Source organism: Mesoplodon mirus (genome assembly GCF_964341445.2).
Source record: "Mesoplodon mirus genome assembly, chromosome: 11".
In the NCBI taxonomy this organism is placed as follows: domain Eukaryota; kingdom Metazoa; phylum Chordata; class Mammalia; order Artiodactyla; family Ziphiidae; genus Mesoplodon; species Mesoplodon mirus.
This window is the reverse complement of record NC_138987.1, coordinates 60,436,638-60,455,183: the sequence shown is the minus strand read 5'-3', so window position 1 is coordinate 60,455,183 and position 18,546 is coordinate 60,436,638. Positions and strand designations below refer to the sequence as shown.

Sequence of the window (18,546 nt, the reverse complement as noted above, 5' to 3'; positions counted from 1 at the left end):
AGCCACACACATGCTTTATATAATTGACCTTTAAATCTCAAATTTTCTTCATTTTACAGAAGAAACTGAGGCAGAAAGCAGCTAAGTAACTTGATCAAGGCCACAGCTGGTAAACTGTCAGAGATGGGACTGAATTCCAGGCTCTGTCTTTCCTGTCCTTCAGATTCTTTGGAATTCAAAACTCCTCCTACAACCATACCTAATCTTTTCTCTGTATCATTCCCCCCCCGCCCCGCCACTTCCACTTAGACTTTGAGGGACTGAGGGCTTCAAGTACAGCAAGAAACGAGCAGAATTTCCTGTTGAAATTTTCCTGTTGGGGTAGAAGCCACATGATCAATCAATAATGTTAACTCAGTGATTTTTAAAAAACTTTCTTAGGTCATGGACCCCTTTGAGATACTAATTAAGGCAGTGGGCCCTCTCCCTAGAAAGCTGCACATAGATAGTTGCATAATACTTCAAAGTATTCACAATACCACCTCTCCCTCCAATCTCATCAATTGTCTGCCCAGAGGTCCACAGACCACCACCCCCTTCCATGCATACAATGTTAGGATGGCCTAAAAAAATAAGCTAGGGACAGATTTGGTGAGCTCTCTAGTGGCCTGGGAACAGGAGTGATTAAACAGCAATAAAGGGGCTATTTTCCAAATTGGGTTATCTCACTATTCAAGAAAATATTAATGAGAATAAAGAGGTACCAGGATGCAAGGGAGGGTGTGTTTCTGATTCAATAAAACATTACTGGGTTGCCTTCCAAATTTCTAGTAACAGACAGAGAAATAGCAAAAAAAAGAAGCAGCAACACTCCAATACTTTTTTTTTCTCCTTTTTTACTTACATTAAATACATTGGTAAATCAGCAGTCGCATTCTGTTACCACGATTGTTATGTTGGGAGAGGAAGAAAGGGGAAAAAAGGCAAATGCTTTCTTAGAAGCAAAAAAAAAAAAAAAAAAAAAAATCAGAAGAAAAAAATGAAGACCTGGGAAATAAAAACTAAGATTCCCTAAGCCCAACAGAGCTCAAAGGAAAGCAGAAGAACTAATAGGAAGTAGAAGGAAGGCAGCAGATAGGCCCAGAAGCTAAGGCCAATCCTGTTCCTAAGAGGGGCAGGGGAGGGGAGAAGCCTGGAGAAATGGTTTCCCAGACCCAAGGCAACGAAACATCTTCACTACTGCTCCATGGGGAAAACTACACAGAGAAAGAACTTCATTTCTAAGAAACTTAAGAGAGCCATCGTAGGTCTTCCACTTGTAAGGATGCACTGGCTGCTCTGGGGGGCTAGTGGGTGCTGGGAAAAGGAGGGGAAAATGTGTATGTGTTTCAGGGCCACGGGAACTAAGGCTGCCCCTGGTAAAGGAAGGGAATTTAGGTGTAAGTGGAAGAACCTAAGCTGGGTCCTTCAGAATCTCAGCTTCACGGATTTCTCAGCTTCTCTGGGACAGAAGGCAGTCTGCAAGCCAAAAGGGCAGAAAGGTTCCAATCCTAGGTCACTATGGCCTCTCCTATCTTATTTCCCCCAATCTCCTCAAAACCCTGGGCTAGAACAAGAAGGGATTTAGAGTTCTCTCTTGCCTTGATGGCTTCCCAAAGACATCTTAAAATACCTGATGAGGGATGTGAAAAGAGACTAGAGATTTAGAAAGGACCAACGTCCTCTGGTGATGTGAGACAGCTGTTGGGGACCTTCAGTGTCAGTCGTTCCCTGTCCACAGCAACAGGTGTTATATTAGGGGGCCACAAGCAGGCCTCTGTGGTACTAACTCCCCCAGTGGTACATGGATTAAACCACTGGTTGCATGGGGGATGGGTTTGGGGGGTAAGCATGGAGGGACCAAACTGAAGATACTAACAAAGGAGAAAAGAAATAGGGCCTGATGGGAGGTGGGGGACAGATCAGACTGTACAGTGGGAATAAAGATCATACCTATTTACAGGGAAGTAGAAAAGACATGGTAATGGGTGGATCAAATTGAATGGGAACCCTGGGAAAGAACAGAAACCTCCTCCCTCTTGCTGACTCCTCTTCACTCCCCTACAACAGCCTATGCTATCCTGAGACTGCTCTCCAGTTGCTCAGTTAATTCCTCAGGAAAGGTAAACCTATACCCAAGAGTTAGGCTGGCAAGAATATAGGTGAAGTAAGAATCAGAGTTGGAGGAAGCTAGCAGTGGAGATTGGGCTTGAGTAGCTGCCACCGGTACTGTTCTCTACAGCCCCTCCCCTAACCTCATATACACCTCAGATTCCACTTAATTAAAAAGTTAAAAGGGCAGGTAAATCAATCAAAACCCCCATAAAACAAGTATCACAACTGAACTACCATCAATTAAAGTGCAAACTGCAGGGGGATATCGTGGCTGGGGCTGAGGCCACCTGAAGGCCAGAGAGAAAAAAATGCATATGTGAAGTCAGAGGATGGGTGTCAGAAACTGGTCCCTCCTCCATTTAGATCACAGCAGAGCCAAAGATGCAGGCAACCAGTGAAGATTCTTTGGAGGACTCTGGGGTCCAGAATCTCCCCCACTATGGGGGAGAAGCTACCTAAGAGGCTGGGTGAGGGGAAAGTAAGCCTTAGAAGAGTTCCTGAGCCACAGATGACACTGCATCTCCACCTCTTTCACCTCTGCCCAGTTAGCTAACAAGACTCCAACCTGGTGCCTGAGAGCTTGCCTTCCCATTCTCACCTCTACCTAGAAACACCCTCCACAAGGCCAACTCAGTGTTTTCAAATATGAGAAACTCCAACCAAATAAAAACAAAAAGGAAATGTTTCCTTACTCCCCCTTGCTCTGAGCCTTACTTTCCCCCAGGGTCCTTAATGTGACTGAACTGGAAACCTCCTTCCTCACTTCCTGGGTTCACTACCTTCTCCATCCTGGGGAGAGGAAGAAAAGGGGATCAAGAAGAGAGACTGACCAAAAGCAGAAGGGGAAGGGGCAGGAGACAAAAAAAGAGTTTTCTGAAAAAATCGGGAGGAGGAGGAAAGATAAGTAGGTCACTGTCTTGCACCTATAATACAAAGTGAAGAAAGTTTGTTTTGGAAGGTAAGTCCTGGGGGACCTGACCCCCAAGCCCCAGAGCAGGGGTAGGAGGCCAGTGGCAACAGCTGCCTGGTGTTGTTGCTGAAGCGTTAAAAAGTGCCATGACGGAGCTGTCAAGAGGCAGCCCTTGGGAGCCAGGGCCCAGTGTGCTGTTACCGTAGGGGCTGTGTGCTGAGCGGTGGGGATGGAGGTTATTTCTGAGCTCTCGTGCTAGCTCCATACTTGTTTGCCGCTAGCCACACCCTCAGTTGCTACAACACTGGCTCTTGTTCTGCTGGGACTGCTCATGGAGATCCACACCCCGGCTTCGGCCTGCTGCACCCCCCAGATTCTGGGGTTCACTCTTTGGCAACTTCTTAGCTAGAGATAAAAACAGAAGGGAACAAAGTATGGTAGATTTTACTCATCCCCCCAGAAAAAGACTACTGGGGGAAAGTGGAAATGCGAGAGACTAAAAGAATGTTCCGAAGAGGTGAGGGTTCATTGTAAACTACATTGAAGACAAGGGGGCTCAAACTGCAGCCAAAGGATGGAGGTCACAATGGAAAGTTGAGGTATTTCCACACCTAAAGTTTTCATAAGAGGAGACGCTCCCATTTATCCTTACGACTTGGGTTAGTCATCTTGCCTAGAGGCAAGGGAAAACACACAGGAAGACCTCAGGCTGCTCTGACCTTACCTATTGCCAGGAAGAGATCGTTCACGTTCATAGCTGTCTTGGCTGAAGTCTCCATAAACAATAAGCTGTTGTCATCTGCATACGCCTGGGCCTCCTGCAAGGGGTGGGGTGTACTGGTACTCAGACTGTAGGGCAGGAACAAGTACTGCCTTTCCACTCCCATGTAGCACCAGAGCTAGACAATATCCTAGGTTCCCTCCCCTTAACTGCCCCTGAGCCAGCTGGCCCTGGACCCATATTTTGGAGATGACTCCCTCAAGGGATAACCCATGGTCTAAACCACTTAATCCAACAAACAGATGTCAGGAATCTTAATTACTGGGGAGGAGGTAAGTTGGTTGGGGGCTTTTGGGTTCTGACACTTGAGTATCCCTTACCTCAAATTCAACTGCTCCCTCCTTCCTCTTTTCATACTGGTACCCCCACAGCTGGTACTGGTACTTCCCTACCCCTCTGCTCTGGAATTTTCTTCTGACTCCTCTAAAATCTCCTGGCTGGCATTAGGGTCACAGTGTTGCTGTATTTAACTTGGTGCAGAACTGGGGAATGAGATGATGAATGTCCTCAGATGAGATTTTCAGAAAGGGCAGGTTTGGTAAAAAGAGGTCCCAAGCACAGAGGGAGTGTGTCAGAGAGGGACTCTGTGGCCATCTTACTTCGTACTCCACCATGCGCTTGTTGGCCAGGTCAGCTTTGTTCCCCGCCAGGGCAATAACGATGCTAGGACTGGCCTGTCGCTGTAGTTCCTTTACCCATGTCTTTGCTCGGGCGAAGGTTTCCTAGGAAAACACAAGGATGAGAATGAGTAGGCTGGCTCATTCAGCCTACTGACTGCCAATCCAGGCCCCTCAACTTCAAAGCCCAGTCTCAAAACTCACTTCTTCTAAGCAGCCTTCACTCATTGAAACCACCTGTCTCTGGTAATTCATTACCTCTATCTTCTCAGCACTTGGAAGCATACTCTGTATTCTTATTTTGCTGCTTCAAGAACAAGTTTTCTCTCCCCCACCTATTTTAATTCCTATAAATAAAAGCAAGGACAATCTTCTCAGCCCACTTACCTGATTAGTAATGTCATAAACCACAATTGCAGCTTGGGCACCTCTGTAGTACATGGGGGCCAAGCTATGGTATCGCTCCTGCCCAGCTGTGTCCCAGATCTCAAACTTGACTGTTGTGTCATCTAGACAAACCGACTGGGTGAGGAAGGCCGCTACGAATGAGAGAACAGAGAAGCTGTTGTAAGTGGGAGGATGCATGGGAAGATCCCACCCTCCTTCAAAATATCTCTACTCTGGGTCTAAGACAAGTCACCACCCAGGCCATTCAGCTACAGGAAAGGTTTAGCATTCTCCTCCTTACACACAGGTAAGCTTTAGCATTTTCCTTCAGATCTTGGAACCAGAATTAAGCCTTCTCTTGGCTAAGTCCTCCCTGCCAGAAGTTCCTCTAGCTAAGGAATGGGGGAACATCGTAAACTTTGAGGGACAGAAAGAACTGGCACTTATACCAGAGTCATCCCTCTTCTAACCAAAATTGAGGAATAAGAGATAATGACGGAGATAATAAGCTTCAGATAAAAGTCACATCAAGAACTGATTAGAGGGCTTCCCTGGTGGCGCAGTGGTTGAGAGTCCGCCTGCCGATGCAGGGGACATGGGTTTGTGTCCCGGTCTGGGAAGATCCCACATGCCACGGAGCGGCTGGGCCCGTAAGCCATGGCCGTTGAGCCTGCGCGTCCGGAGCCTGTGCTCCACAAAGGGAGAGGCCACAACAGTGAGAGGCCCGTGTACCGAGAAAAAAAAAAAAAAAAAAAAGAACTTATTAGACAGAGACTTCCCTGGTGGCACAGTGGTTAAGAATCCTCCTGCCAATGCAGGGGACACGGGTTCAAGCCCTGGTCCGAGAAGATCCCACATGCCACGGAGCAACTAAGCCCGTGTGCCACAACTACTGAGCCCATGCTTTAGAGCCCGTGAGCCACAACAACTGAGCCCGCCTGCCACAACTACTGAAGCTCACGCGCCTAGAGCCCATGCTCTGCAACAAGCGAAGCCACTGCAATGAGAAGCCCGCGCACCGCAACAAAGAGTAGCCCCTGCTCGCCGCAACTAGAGAAAGCCTACACACAGGAACGAAGACCCAACACAGCCAAAAATAAATAAATAAAATAAATAAAATTAAAAAAAAAAAAAAGAACTGATTAGACGATTTTAAAGCCTGTTGTGAGGTCCCACCATTATCAGTATTATTTGGCTGTTACTTTTTCATATTACCTCTGCTGGTCCAAGAACACATTTCCAAGGTGACTTGGAAATAAGTCACCCCCCCAATAAAAGTGGGGAAGGAGTTAACATGGGAGTTCTCATAAAAGACCCTTTACTGAATTACCACCCTATTTTGGGGTAGTGGCAAAGAGAAGGTAGCAAAGGTGGGAAAAGCAGATTCCTTTATGTTTTGTATTTAGTTCTAACCTCTGTTTTACTAGATATGTGCATCAGGATCAGCTAAGGAGCTTTTCCAAACATACATGTCTATACTGCCACCAACCTCACCCTACCTCCAATACTAATCAGTAGATCTAGGGTAGGGCCCAAGCATGCATAGGATGAAAATGCTCCCCAGGTGATTCTGATGTACATCTTTATGAGCCACTGCCCCAAACCAACCCTGCTCAAGACGACACTCAACTGAACTTCACTGGCATTAAGATGAGAGTGGGAGGAGGAAAACAGACAGATAAAAAAATCAGTGGTTTTCTTGGTGCTCAAAGGCCAACCTTTCTAACTTTCTTCTAGGAAGTAAGAGGATGAACACAGACCTACTTTTGGGCATTATGGCCATTTTTTTTGTTTCTCAAAGGATTTCCATTCCAGGGAGCTAAGAGGGCCAGCTCCACAAACAGATCCCTAGATCTCCCTTCAAAAGCCTTCTCAGCATTGAAACTCTTCTCTCCCTGAAGTACTCACCTCCAATGGTGCTCTCCTGGTACTCGTGGAACTGCCCTTTGACAAAACGTAATACCAGGCTAGACTTCCCCACTGCAGATTCACCCAGCAGGACCAACTTGAACTGGCATATTTTGCTGGCCTGGGGCTGCCCATTGGGCCTGGCTGTGCTTCTGCTAGTCATGGCTAGATTATCAGAGTGGGAAAGGGTAGAGGGAGGGGGATGCCACAAAGCGGCAGAGGGGGGAGGGGGGAGGGGAGGGGACTTCCAGGCTTCAACAGTCCTGCAAGAAAAAAAGGAGGTAAAATTAAACACAGGGCCATTACAGCTGCAATCACTTTTTAGAGAAAGGACAGAATCTCTTCATTTCTTTGCTCCTATGAGGACTTAACTCTTACAATCACCTACCATTAAAAGGTTACACAACTGAGAGGGTCCCAGGCACCTGACACTCACTGGTAAGAGTGGGGAACAATAAAATAAGAATTGCATCTAAAGTAGAGTGTGCTGAAATGGAAAGACTGAAAACCATGTGAGAGTAGTTTTTAATCTCCCAATCATTCCCCACCAGGTCTTCAAAGAACAGCATATTGATCAACTTTTAGTTGGCCTGAAGAGCATCCAGATCCACCCAAAAGTACCCTAGATCCCTACTATCTCCTTGGTGTCCTGGTGCTGTCCTTTTTTTTATCCCCTCTTTTTTCTAGATTTCAAAATGAGAAATTCACTCTAGGGGTATGGGATAAGAGTCACCCATCCTAAGAGTAGAGGGATAGCTTCTGGTCCTATATCCTTCTTACACGACCATTTCTGAAAATTGACATTTCTGAAAATGTAACCAGGGTCCAATGATCAGAAAATCCATCCTTTCTCATTTCTGGTCAAAGGTAATAGAGAGGGCTTCCCTGGTGGCGCAGTGGTTGAGAGCCCGCCTGCCGATGCAGGGGACGCTGGTTCGTGCCCCGGTCCAGGAGGATCCCACATGCCGCAGAGTGGCTGGGCCTGTGAACCATGGCCGCTGAGCTTGCGCGTCTGGAGCCTGTGCTCCGCAACAGGAGAGGCCACAACAGTGAGAGGCCCGCGTACCGCAAAAAAAAAAAAAAAAAAAGTAATAGAGAAACAGACTACATTGAGTACTAACTCTTTCACTTTTCTTCTGCCACCTCTCCAAGTCTGAAAATCTATCTATCAAGTCTGAGTCAGTAGGCTTGACTTACTCTCAACTTGCAGCTGTCTTCCTGGTGCCTCGGGATTAGACTACCCTCCACACTGAAAGGGCCTAACAGCTGTAGCCCTCCAAGTTAGAGGCAGAGAAAGAAGGTGTACCTTCTAAACACATGCGGGAATCTCCAGTAGATGGTATAGGGGATAAGTCTTCAAGCAATAAATACTTGATGAAAGAATAAAACTGAACCACCTTCTCTACCTTCCAAGTGGCTAGGAAAGCTGGTGGTGGAGGAGGAGACAGAGAGAGAGAGAAAGTTGGGACTTTGAGTGTCCAATCATCCAAACCTGAATATATTTCATCATCCTGACTCTGACGGGAAAGGAACTGTGAGATTCAAAGAAGTGTTAGCATGATCACAGCATGTAAACCTATCCCCAAAACCTAAGCGTTGCTTGGATTATACTTTGCTTGTTCAAATTAATCTTTCCCTTCTCCAAGGCTGATTCTAGTGACTCCATAAACATCACACTGTGACATATACGGGGAAACATTATTTTTTCACTATAGCAAATTGCTTTGGGATCAAATCAGGGTTAAAAATATCTGCAATCCTAGTAAAGACAGAAAAACCATACAGGAGGAGGTGTAGAGGAACAAAGGCTGTGGAGTCCAATTCACTGGATTTATTTTATAGTTCTGCTTACTAGCTTTAAATCTTTGGACAATTTACTAAATCTACCTGTGCATTTGTTTCCTCATCTGTAAAATGGGATAATAGCCTATGAGCACCTAATTCATAAGGTTGTTGTGAGGATTAAATGAGATAATACATACAAAGAACTTAAATATTTGACAAAAAGTGCTATATCTATGAATATTAAGCTACTAATCGTTATTAATATGACATCAAGAAAATTTCTCTGCCTGAGCCTTACCTTCCACCTTTTTAAAAAAATTTATTTATGGGGCCTCCCTGGTGGCGCAGTGGTTGAGAGTCCGCCTGCCGATGCAGGGGATACGGGTTCGTGCCCCGGTCTGGGAGGATCCCATATGCCGCGGAGCGGCTGGGCCCGTGAGCCATGGCCGCTGGGCCTGCGCGTCCGGAGCTTGTGCTCCGCAACGGGAGAGGCCGCAACGGTGAGAGGCCCGCATACCGCAAAAAGAAAGAAAAAAAAAAAAATTATTTATGTATTATTTTTGGCTGTGTGGACCCTCAGTGCTATAAAGGGAAGCCCTCACCTTTATAAAATGGAAAAAGTATATACCTCATAGAGTAGCCCTGAGGATTAAGTGAAAAATTTGTTTAACATTGTGTTAATGAATAGTAAGACAGGTATTGTTGGGCTTCCCTGGTGGCGCAGTGGTTGAGAATCTGCCTACCAATGCAGGGGACACGGGTTCGAGCCCTGGTCTGGGAAGATCCCACATGCTGCGGAGCATCTAGGCCCGTGAGTCACACTACTGAGCCTGCGCGTCTGGAGCCTGTGCTCCCAACAAGAGAGGCTGCGATAATGAGAGGCCCACGCACCGCGATGAAGAGTGGCCCCCGCTTGCCGCAACTAGAGAAAGCCGTTGCACAGAAACAAAGACCCAACACAGCCAAGAAGAAATAAATAAATTAATTAATTAAAAAAATAAAATAAAAAATGAAAAAAAAGAAACTGCCAAAGTGTTTAAAAAAAAGACAGGTATTGTTATTTAGTGACCCTGATTCACAGAAAAGATCAATTTAATATATTAAAGGATATCTCAATATTAGTTGTTATCAATATATGCCTAAAGAGCAGCCATGACATGAAAGAGGTAGAGAAAAAAAACAGGAAAAAAAAAGTGTAAAGAGGAAGTTAATGGAGAAATGAGATTGAAATGAGAACCCAGACAAGTCCCAAAGTAGACCAGATTAAGACAGAGGACTGTAAGAAATTACTCAGATCCTACTGGGTATTTTCTAGTCCCCTAGGCCACGGAGTCCCAAGAATCCAGATATACATGTGTCACTTTGTGATGAAGTTTTCACTGGTCTGTGATGAAATGATGAAATAAAAATGATATAGCAAGTTCTTCATAAAGCTAAATTTATTCATTTTAGAAGTATCCTTTATAACAAGATTTCTAACTTACATTTTTTGTATCAGTTTTCCCTCAAAGGTAAATATGTATTTTTTGCACGGATAAACCTCTAAGACCTATTGTTAAGTTAAAAAAAAAAGTTGGAGAACAAAACATGTGGTTGATCCTATTTCTATAAAACAAAGCAACATTCTGCAGAGAAAAAGGTATGGAAAGATACACACTCATCTGTTAACAGTGGTTACCTCCCTCTAAGGAGAGTGGGATTGAGGAAAACGGTATGTGAAGGACTCAGGTGTTTTCATTCCACATAATTCTTTTTTTAACAGGAAATATATATTTTTTAGTTTCCTACATAACTTTTTAAAAAATTGCTTTTAAAAAAATTACCAATAATGGTGTTGATAGGCAGTAGTAAGCTTTCTAAATATACTTATGTGGAAAAATAGAAACCCCCAAATTTAAATTAATTGGTCTGTTAAATCCAAAATTCTGGGAACCAGTACTGCAAGAATCAGTATTAATTAGCTTCTTAACCACTAGTCACAGTTCTTTAGCTCTTTTCATCCTCAAACCTTTAGAGCAGTGTTTCTCAAACTGTAGGCTGTAAGCCAATAGTGACCTTGAAATCACTTGCTGGATCATGATCAGTATATTTAAAAAAAGAAAAAAAAGAAAAAATAAATAGAAAAAAAATCAAGTGGATTGCAAATAATAAGCATGAGAATAATTTTGTGAAAATGTTTCACTGTGGGTGTATGTACATACACTGAATTATGATGTAAAAAAAATTTTTTTTTTTTAATGAGCCACAATCTAAAAAAGTTTAAAAAACACTGCTTTGGAGAGGCCTGAATCTGAAAGATGGGTTAGTAGGAAGTCTAGTCTCTGGCCAGCCTAAAAAAGCACTTCCAGGTGAAATTAAGATGAGGGTTTAATATAGCTCTCCAGGGGTCAGAGGTTCTCCAACCCTGCTACTAAAGTTATGGAGAAATTATGAAAATGGAAAGCTAAAGTCGAAAGAGGCAGTCCTGCACAGTGGTAAGGGCTTTGGAATCAGGCAAGCCTGAGTTTTATTCTCTGCTTTGCCAATTAACCCACTGTGATCTTAGGCCACTCACTCCCTTTGCCTTTCTGGGGTTGGGGTAGGGAGGATAATAGGTGAAAGTAGTAAAAGGCAGAATTTGAATTCAATTCCGAAGTTCTGGGTACATTTAAGAAATGTGTTGGGGCTTCCCTGGTGGCGAAGTGGTTGAGAGTCCGCCTGTCGATGCAGGGGACACGGGTTCGTGCCCCGGTCCAGGAAGATCCCACATGCCGCGGAGCGGTTGGGGCCGTGAGCCATGGCCTCTGAGCCTGCGCGTCCCGAGCCTGTGCTCCGCAACGGGAGAGGCCACAACAGTGAGAGGCCCGCGTACCGCACAAAAAAAAAAAAAAAAAAAAAGAAATGTGTTTCTCTTAGGGCTTCTCAGCATCTGCAAGAATTATTTTTAAAAACACATTTACGTAGTACTCCATATACATTGTTTCATAGGAAAAGAGGATAGGCCATCATAACTCTACACTTTACAACAGAAAACAGATGACACGATAGGAAAAAAAAAAACCCCTACAGATCATAAGCTGATCAAGTTTCCTTTAGGTTGACACACATACACTATACTCTTAAAAAACAACAGAAAAAGTTACTAGATTCTTCAACTTACTCCCTCACGTTTCAAAGCATGGGATCCAAGGAGCAGAACACTAAGTTAGAGTGGACTGAATTCTCATCGGCAGACACGTCTCTCTAGGCCTGGGAAAACAGTAGGGAGTTGGAGAAGTGTGAAGATAGGAAACAGGTGGGAATTCCCTGGCAGTCCAGTGGTTAGGACTCTGCGCTTTCACTGCCGCAGCCTGGGTTCAACCTGCAAGCTGCATGGCATGGCCAAAAAAAAAAAAAAAGGAAACAGTCACAGACACACGGGTTGGTCACTAACCCCCACAGATAAGTCAACCCAGAGCCAATCGGCAAACTTTACTGAACTGTCAGAGATTAGTAACTACGGGGTTAGAAAAGACTATCTCTCCCACTCCAATGTTTCAGCTCAAGAATATGTCCTACCCTCTCTGTTCACAGTAATTGATGGGCTGCCCATCTCCGTGCCTTGATCTTTAAACCCAACATGTTAATAATGGTATCATGTTTCTTATGCAATAGCTACTCTCAAAAGATCAGGGGTACAGAAATGGAATAATACATATAAGATTCAATTGATTTTTCCCCTATTCTAGCAGTGATTTTTTTGTTAACAGTTGACAGTGGGCAAATGATCCATCCAAAGGCAAAAAATAATCACAGCCAACTAGTCAAGTGGTGTGATGATTATTACCTTCAAACCTGTGGCCAAAAAAGGGAGGTTTTTCTTCCCTTCAACACTTTCAGTTCAGATGAGAAGAAATGACAACTTCCCTCAGAAGTGCAGCCCCACAAGAATGGCTTATCAAATGACCATTAACTGGGCTTCCCTGGTGGTGCAGTGATTAAGAATCCGCCTGCCAATGCAGGGGACACGGGTTCAAGCCCTGGCCCGGGAAGATCCCACATGCCGCGGAGCAACTAAGCCCGTGAGCCACAACTCTAGAGCCTGCGCTCTAGAGACCGCATGCCACAGCTACTGAGCACACGTACTGCAACTACCAAAGCCCATGCACCTAGAGCCCGTGCTCCACAACGAGAAGCCACTGCAATGAGAAGCCCACAAGCCACAACGAAGAGGAGCCCCCGCTCGCCACAACTACAGAAAGCCGGCGTGCAGCAATGAAGACTCAATGAAGCCAAAAATAAATAAATAAATAAATAAAATTTATATAAAAAATGACCATTAACTAAGGAGGATTAAGGCATGACCACGTCATCAGTCTATTGGGGAAGGGAGAGGTGGAGGATGAGGGGCAAGTTCTTTAGTGTGAGCAGCTCTCCCAGCAGCACAGGGAAATATGAATAGGAAAGGTTTCTTAGGGACTTCCCTGGCTGTCCAGTGCAGGGGGCATGGGTTCAATCACTGGCTGGGGAACTAAGATCCCGCAAGCTGTGTGGCCAAAAAAAAGGGAAAAGGTTTCTTAGCCTGCTGAAACCTGAGGAATGGAGTCTGCCTAGGGCAAGACTCCATTCCTCAGATTCCTTCCCACTTGGTAGCTTTGGGTTCCTATGCCAACTACATATGAAGCCTCCAGAAGTCTGTCATCTACCATCAGAGACTGAGTTCAAGGCACAGAGCCACTGGAGTCTAGCCCCCTCCCAAATATTAGCCCTGTACGTTCAGTTTGCCAGATAAGAGGCAGTTTAGAGGTCATCTAGTCCAGTCTATATTTTACAGAGAGGAAACTGAGGCAAATAAAATGAACTAGCTTGCCAGATGTTATCACACAGCCAGCTTTCACACACCTGCTTAGTAGCAAGTCTCCTTCTAGCAAGTACTCTCAGCCAGGTACTCTGGCTCCTGTTATACCACTATACCTCTTCAGGAAGCAGGAGATGCTGAACTCTGAACTGAAATCCAAAGGCGGCACCAGGACAGGAACACGAGCTTAGATTGGATAGTTTCTGCTTCTATTCAGTTTAGATAAGTACTTCCTTTGGGACTGAAAACAAGTTAGGAAGGCCCAGGCTTTCGCTGGGAACTGGAATCTACTCCCATATCCTTCTGACAGAAGGACTCACTCATTACTGTGCTTCTCTAAAAGGTCTTGACCAACCCCTGCCAGGACAGTTGAAACAGAAGCAATTCAATGGAAGGCGCTAGGAAAGCAATGGCAATTTCTGCAGAATTCAATGGGCTGTGGGATTAATGTGAGATTTACTGAGCAGGGAAGATAGAGCAGAAGCCAGTAAACACCTTCAACTCTCCAACTTTGTTTAGACTCCGAATTACCAAAATCTTAAACTGAATTCCACTACCTGGCTCATTGTGTTGATCCAATGTTAACCAATGAGTCACAGGCTTAAATGAGAGTCCTTCCACCTCACCCTCTCCCTTATATTTCCCCAAGAGGCAAAAAAAGCATTCTTATCTTTTATCAGCATGGTACTGCAAACTCCCTATTACTGACCTATGAAAGACTGGAATGCCTTTCTTCACTTTGTCTGCCTAGCAAACACCTAACGTGTCTTTCAAAGCCAAGCTCAAATGTCACCTTCTCTGTGAAACTGCATAATTACTCTCTCACCCCAGCAGAATTCATCACTGCTTCCTCTAGGATCCCATAGTATTAAAACTGTATTCTTGGGAATTCCCTGGCTGTCCAGTGGTTAGGACTCAGTGCTTTCACTGCCAGGGCCCGGATTCAATCCCTGGTTGGGGAACTAAGATCCTACAAGCCGTGTGGCACAGGCAAAAAACAAAAACAAACAAACAAAAAAACCCCTGTATTCTTATCACAGCATTTATTACATTATTTGACTTAATTGTTTGTGTCTGTCTGCTCTGCTAAACTATGAACTTCTCAAAAAGTGTGACTATTTTTTATGTCATCTTGAATCTCCAGAGCAGAGCACAATGCCTGGTCCCTAGTAGCTGTTCATTAACTAAGGCCAAAGCAATCCTGCTTCCTTCCTCCATCTACTCCTCCCCTTCTGTGCCATCTAAATAGATTCTTACTCAGTTCCACTTGGGAATGTTTTTAACAGGGTTCTCCCTCTTGCCTCTTTGTGATCTCCCCTGGATGGAGGGGCCCCTTGGGACCCAGCCCACAAGGTACTGTTGCAACTCACATGGGCTAACTGCTTTTCCTGTCACCCGTTACTATGCCTCAGATGGCCTAATCACACCAAATATGCAGCCCTCCCACTGTAACACTGAGGCAACTGTGGCTAAAAACAAAGTTCTCTGAATCTTCAGTTGATGTTAAATGTTCAAAAAACTTCGGGTCATTATCTCTATTAATTCCTGAACTTCAGAAACACAAGTTTTAAAAAAAAAAATCATACTACCACTCTGACAAGGTACCCACTGCCCCTCAACAGAAACTACAACCTGGTTCAGAAATCTGCACACACTTTGCTCACCTGGGTGGCTCCTTATTCAGCTCAGTTACTTGAGTCAGTGACTAAATCTTTCCTAAAACATTCTTGGGAAGTGGGAGTGTATTGTGTAGGGTTTCAAGGTATCCCTCCTCCAAGAAGGCTGTTGCGTTTCCTTATTTTAAATTCAATGTCTCACACTTTGGTTGCTTTCCAATCTGAAATGCCTTAGGATTAGGGAGCAGCCTATACACTTGCTTCTCCTACCCCATGTCTCCTCATAAGTCAAATTCGTATCAATGCACACAAATAAGTAAACTATAAAAGAGCAATCCTTGCTCCCAGGCAAAGTAAGAGTTAGAAGGGATGAGGTATGACATCAAGGGCACTGGGAAAGTTCTCTTCTCCAAATATATTTTTGTAACTCCAGATCTATGTTTGAAATTCTATCTTGATGATTTCCACTCCTTAGCTCCCTCTTTAAGAAGCAAAAACTCTGGGAAGGATTAATACTTTAAGTGACTATTTGTTATTTACACCTTAATATGGAGCAATTCCAGATCATTTTTTGCAAGTAGGCTTTGATTATGGGGAAGGTGGAAAAGACAAGAAGGGATGTATAGAAGAAAGGGACAGGATATCATCAGGATGTAGGAAATGGCAAAGCTTAGTGAGGATTTAAAAAACAAACACACACACACACACACCTACACAACTTTCTCTAGGACTGGCTTTGCAGGAGAGAAAATAAAAGCTCCTGGGGGTACAATAATCAAGGTTTCTGAGGGCACTGTATAAAGGCTGGGCACATCACAGGGCTTCTAAAGCCGGTAAGGACAAATTCAATTAATAAGGTGGTGTATAAAATGTCCCAGCTGTGCTGAGGTTTAGAGGAAAACCAATTTCAAAGCCAGAGAAATTTGGAAGCTTCTCATATCATTATAGAAAGACAGATACAGGGGCCCCTTAGGAGAACCATCATCTTCTTCTGGGATAATGAAGGGACAGTCACATCATCTGAACATGCAGAGACCATGAACCAGAAGATAGAAGTCTCAAATTCCTCACATTAGCAGAGATGCCAATAATTCTCCCAAACAAAATCATTCACTTTAATGTTTCTTTCTTGCCCATAAAAGAGAAAGACGTTTTGGCCAACTCTTTGGGCATTTCCTAGGATACCCAGTGCACAAGTGGGGTGTGTGCGTGTGTGTGCACATGTGTGTGTAAGGATGTGAGGGATAACCCAGACTACAGCTCTCTGCTTGTCTGAATTTGATAAAAGCAAGACAAAATGAACTGTGAAAGGAGCATAACAAATAACAGAGTATGGTCCCAGAAGGGAAAACTGGAAAGAATGAGAAACCAGAGTTTGGTGGGAACATGAAAACAGAATTGCCTTTGGTGGCACATCCCCCAAAGTGAAGTAAGATTAGTCTAATCTACTGTCTCTTATCTCTGACCTTTCTGGATGAAATGAGTGAGGTATATGTGGGAGGATCTACACTTTTTACACTTCTATAAAACGTGAATATTTTAAAATATGCACTTATTACTTTTCTAATTAAGAAGAAATGTATTTATAAAATACAGTGGTATAAAAGGGAAAAAGGAGGAAGTATAATAAGGGAAAATCCAATAAGCGCCAATCTATGGGGGGGACTAAGGAGGTCAGTAGACCGTTAAAAATATCTGGGAGGAGGGGATCCCTATGTCTTAGAAATCCATCTTCCTTTTCTCTACTCACCTCCTTCCCCAAGTGCCTCTCTGTTTGACCCAACTTTTTAATAGCTCAGAAACCCGGGCTCCTGAAGAAGTAGACAAAGAACAGTGGTGATGCCAACCTTCTGGAATGGAATTTCTCACTCTTCCCCAAATCCCTTCCTCAGTGATATCACCTCATATTTCCAGGCTTGGTTCCACATAACCATTACCTGCCTGTGAAATATCCAAGCCTAAGTGCCACGAAAGTTTCACCAACTATGGTCAGGAGATCTCTGGATGGCTGGGGATCCCTAAGCCCAGTTCCAATGCAGAAAATGAGTCACTGATTCCCCACCTCTAGGTGAGAGATATGGTCTCCAGTATAGACCACATTATTAAGTAGGAAAGAAACGAACAAACATCCCCCAAAATCTAACTTCTTAGCTTTTTCACAGGACATGAGAAACAGGAGGTTAGAAGAAACTCAGAGGCTGCAGCCTAAACCAGCTCGAGGCGAGGCCAAGGGAACGTGCAGGGGCTGAGTCTGGAATAGCCAAGAGTCACAGAAAAAAAAGTTACTTTTGTCTTCATTGGCTACCCCGGGAGTACCAAAAAACTTCAAGTTGCCACATCTCCACACTAATGGGAACAAAAGCGTGATGACTCGCAAGCCCCAGAGCCTCCAGCCCACCCTTCAGCATTCCCAGAAGCTCCCATTACTGATGGGAGGCCCTGCTTCCACTGCCCCAGCTACCTGAGTCTTCTAGATTAGAAAAGCTTTCTTCGCTTGTCTCAGTTCTCCCGCACTGAACCCAAATCCCTCTCAGCTCAACTCTGGGGCACCCTAGTTATTTTTATAAGTCACTTTCCCTGAAAAGAATGCCTCTTACCCAGCTAAGAGCCCTTCCCTGGCCCTTCCAATGAGACCTCTCGAGAGAGCCCCAGCCCCGGTTCCCCTCCGGGCCCGGGCGCCGAGTTTGACCCCTCCTCACCTCCGGGAGAATGGACTTACCTCACCCGCCACCCAGTCCCTTTCCCCCAGTTCCTCCCTCTTCGGCGCCGCTCAATGAGGCCTGCCCCAGCCCGCACACGAGTCCCGGGCCTCCCGCGCCGGCCCCCAGCCCGGCCGCCAACACCACCCGGCCGCCTCCCCGACTCACCAACTTCGGGCTCCCAGCCCGCCCGGCCCCCTCCTCAGCGCCCCCATTAGGCCTGCCGGGGCCCGGCCCCCTTCTCCTTTCTCTGGTGGGCCACTCTAACCCCTCGCGGAGGCCCAGACCCGCCTCTGCCCTCAGGCCGCACTCCTCTCCGGGGCGCCTCCGCCCCTGCCCTTGCGGGCTCCATCAGCCCGGTACCTGGGGCTCCGTCTCCCCCGTCGGGCCCAAGCCTGTGTCGAACAGACAAACAGCTGCAGCTCAACCAAACCCTCCTGCCCCTCCTCCTCCTCCTCGCCCTGTGGCGGGGGCCCCAGCCAATTGCACGATTACCCGCCTACCATCAAGGGTGGGCTCTGCGCGTGCTAATCCGCCAATCCTCTGGAGAAAGGCGGTGCTGTCACCGAGGCGTAAGAGCAGAGGACTGGACAGGCGGTGCCCCAGACCAATACAGAGAGGGAAACTTTGAAGATGGACAAGGTGAGGAGCCACTAAAGAGCGAGCTCCCCGAGGTAGGGGGCGGTACTCTGTTGACAGGCGTGTACTCTAACCAGTAGAATCTCGACACCCTCATGACCCCGCCTTTTAACTCATAAACATCTAATCAGGTGAGCGATGGGGGCGGGTCAAAGTGAAACTTTAACCAATACTGCGAGAATTCGGGACTTGAATGGCAGGCAAGGCGGGGTTGAAAGAGGCCTTAGGAAGGCCGCTACTGACCTTCGCCCCTCCCCTGGGATTTGGCGGGGCCTGCCTCTGGCGCCCCGCCTT

At 45.6% G+C, this 18,546-nt stretch overlaps 1 protein-coding gene across 3 annotated transcripts; it reads right to left on the bottom strand.

Annotated features, from left to right (window-relative positions):
• Positions 1-816: 816 nt before the first annotated feature.
• Positions 817-18,100, bottom strand: RAB5B (RAB5B, member RAS oncogene family). Of its 3 annotated transcripts, XM_082634890.1 has the most exons (7): positions 17,977-18,074; positions 16,665-16,725; positions 6,698-6,960; positions 4,790-4,941; positions 4,385-4,507; positions 3,729-3,822; positions 817-3,409 (listed from the first exon to the last, which is right to left on the bottom strand). In XM_082634890.1, exons 3-7 carry the CDS (start codon positions 6,858-6,860, stop codon positions 3,294-3,296), a joined length of 648 nt encoding a protein of 215 aa, XP_082491016.1. In that variant the 5' UTR covers positions 6,861-6,960; positions 16,665-16,725; positions 17,977-18,074; the 3' UTR covers positions 817-3,293. The 3 variants fall into 3 exon arrangements, with proteins under 3 accessions (XP_082491016.1, XP_082491015.1, XP_082491014.1); XM_082634889.1 differs by lacking the exon at positions 16,665-16,725 and having other exon boundaries at positions 17,977-18,100; XM_082634888.1 differs by lacking the exons at positions 16,665-16,725; positions 17,977-18,074 and adding an exon at positions 17,782-17,962.
• Positions 18,101-18,546: the final 446 nt, after the last annotated feature.

What these genes read in the sequence shown, in the direction of transcription:
- RAB5B (XM_082634888.1), bottom strand. Translation starts at nt 17,828, where the DNA reads ATGGGGGCGCTGAGGAGGGGGCCGGGCGGGCTGGGAGCCCGAAGTTG. An exon ending in AGCGCATGGTGGAGTACGAA is followed by an intron (nt 3,823 to 4,384) that starts GTAAGATGGCCA and finishes CACCCCTTGCAG; the next exon opens with GAGGCCCAGGCGTATGCAGA. An exon ending in CGATCTCTTCCTGGCAATAG is followed by an intron (nt 3,410 to 3,728) that starts GTAAGGTCAGAG and finishes TTTTATCTCTAG; the next exon opens with CTAAGAAGTTGCCAAAGAGT.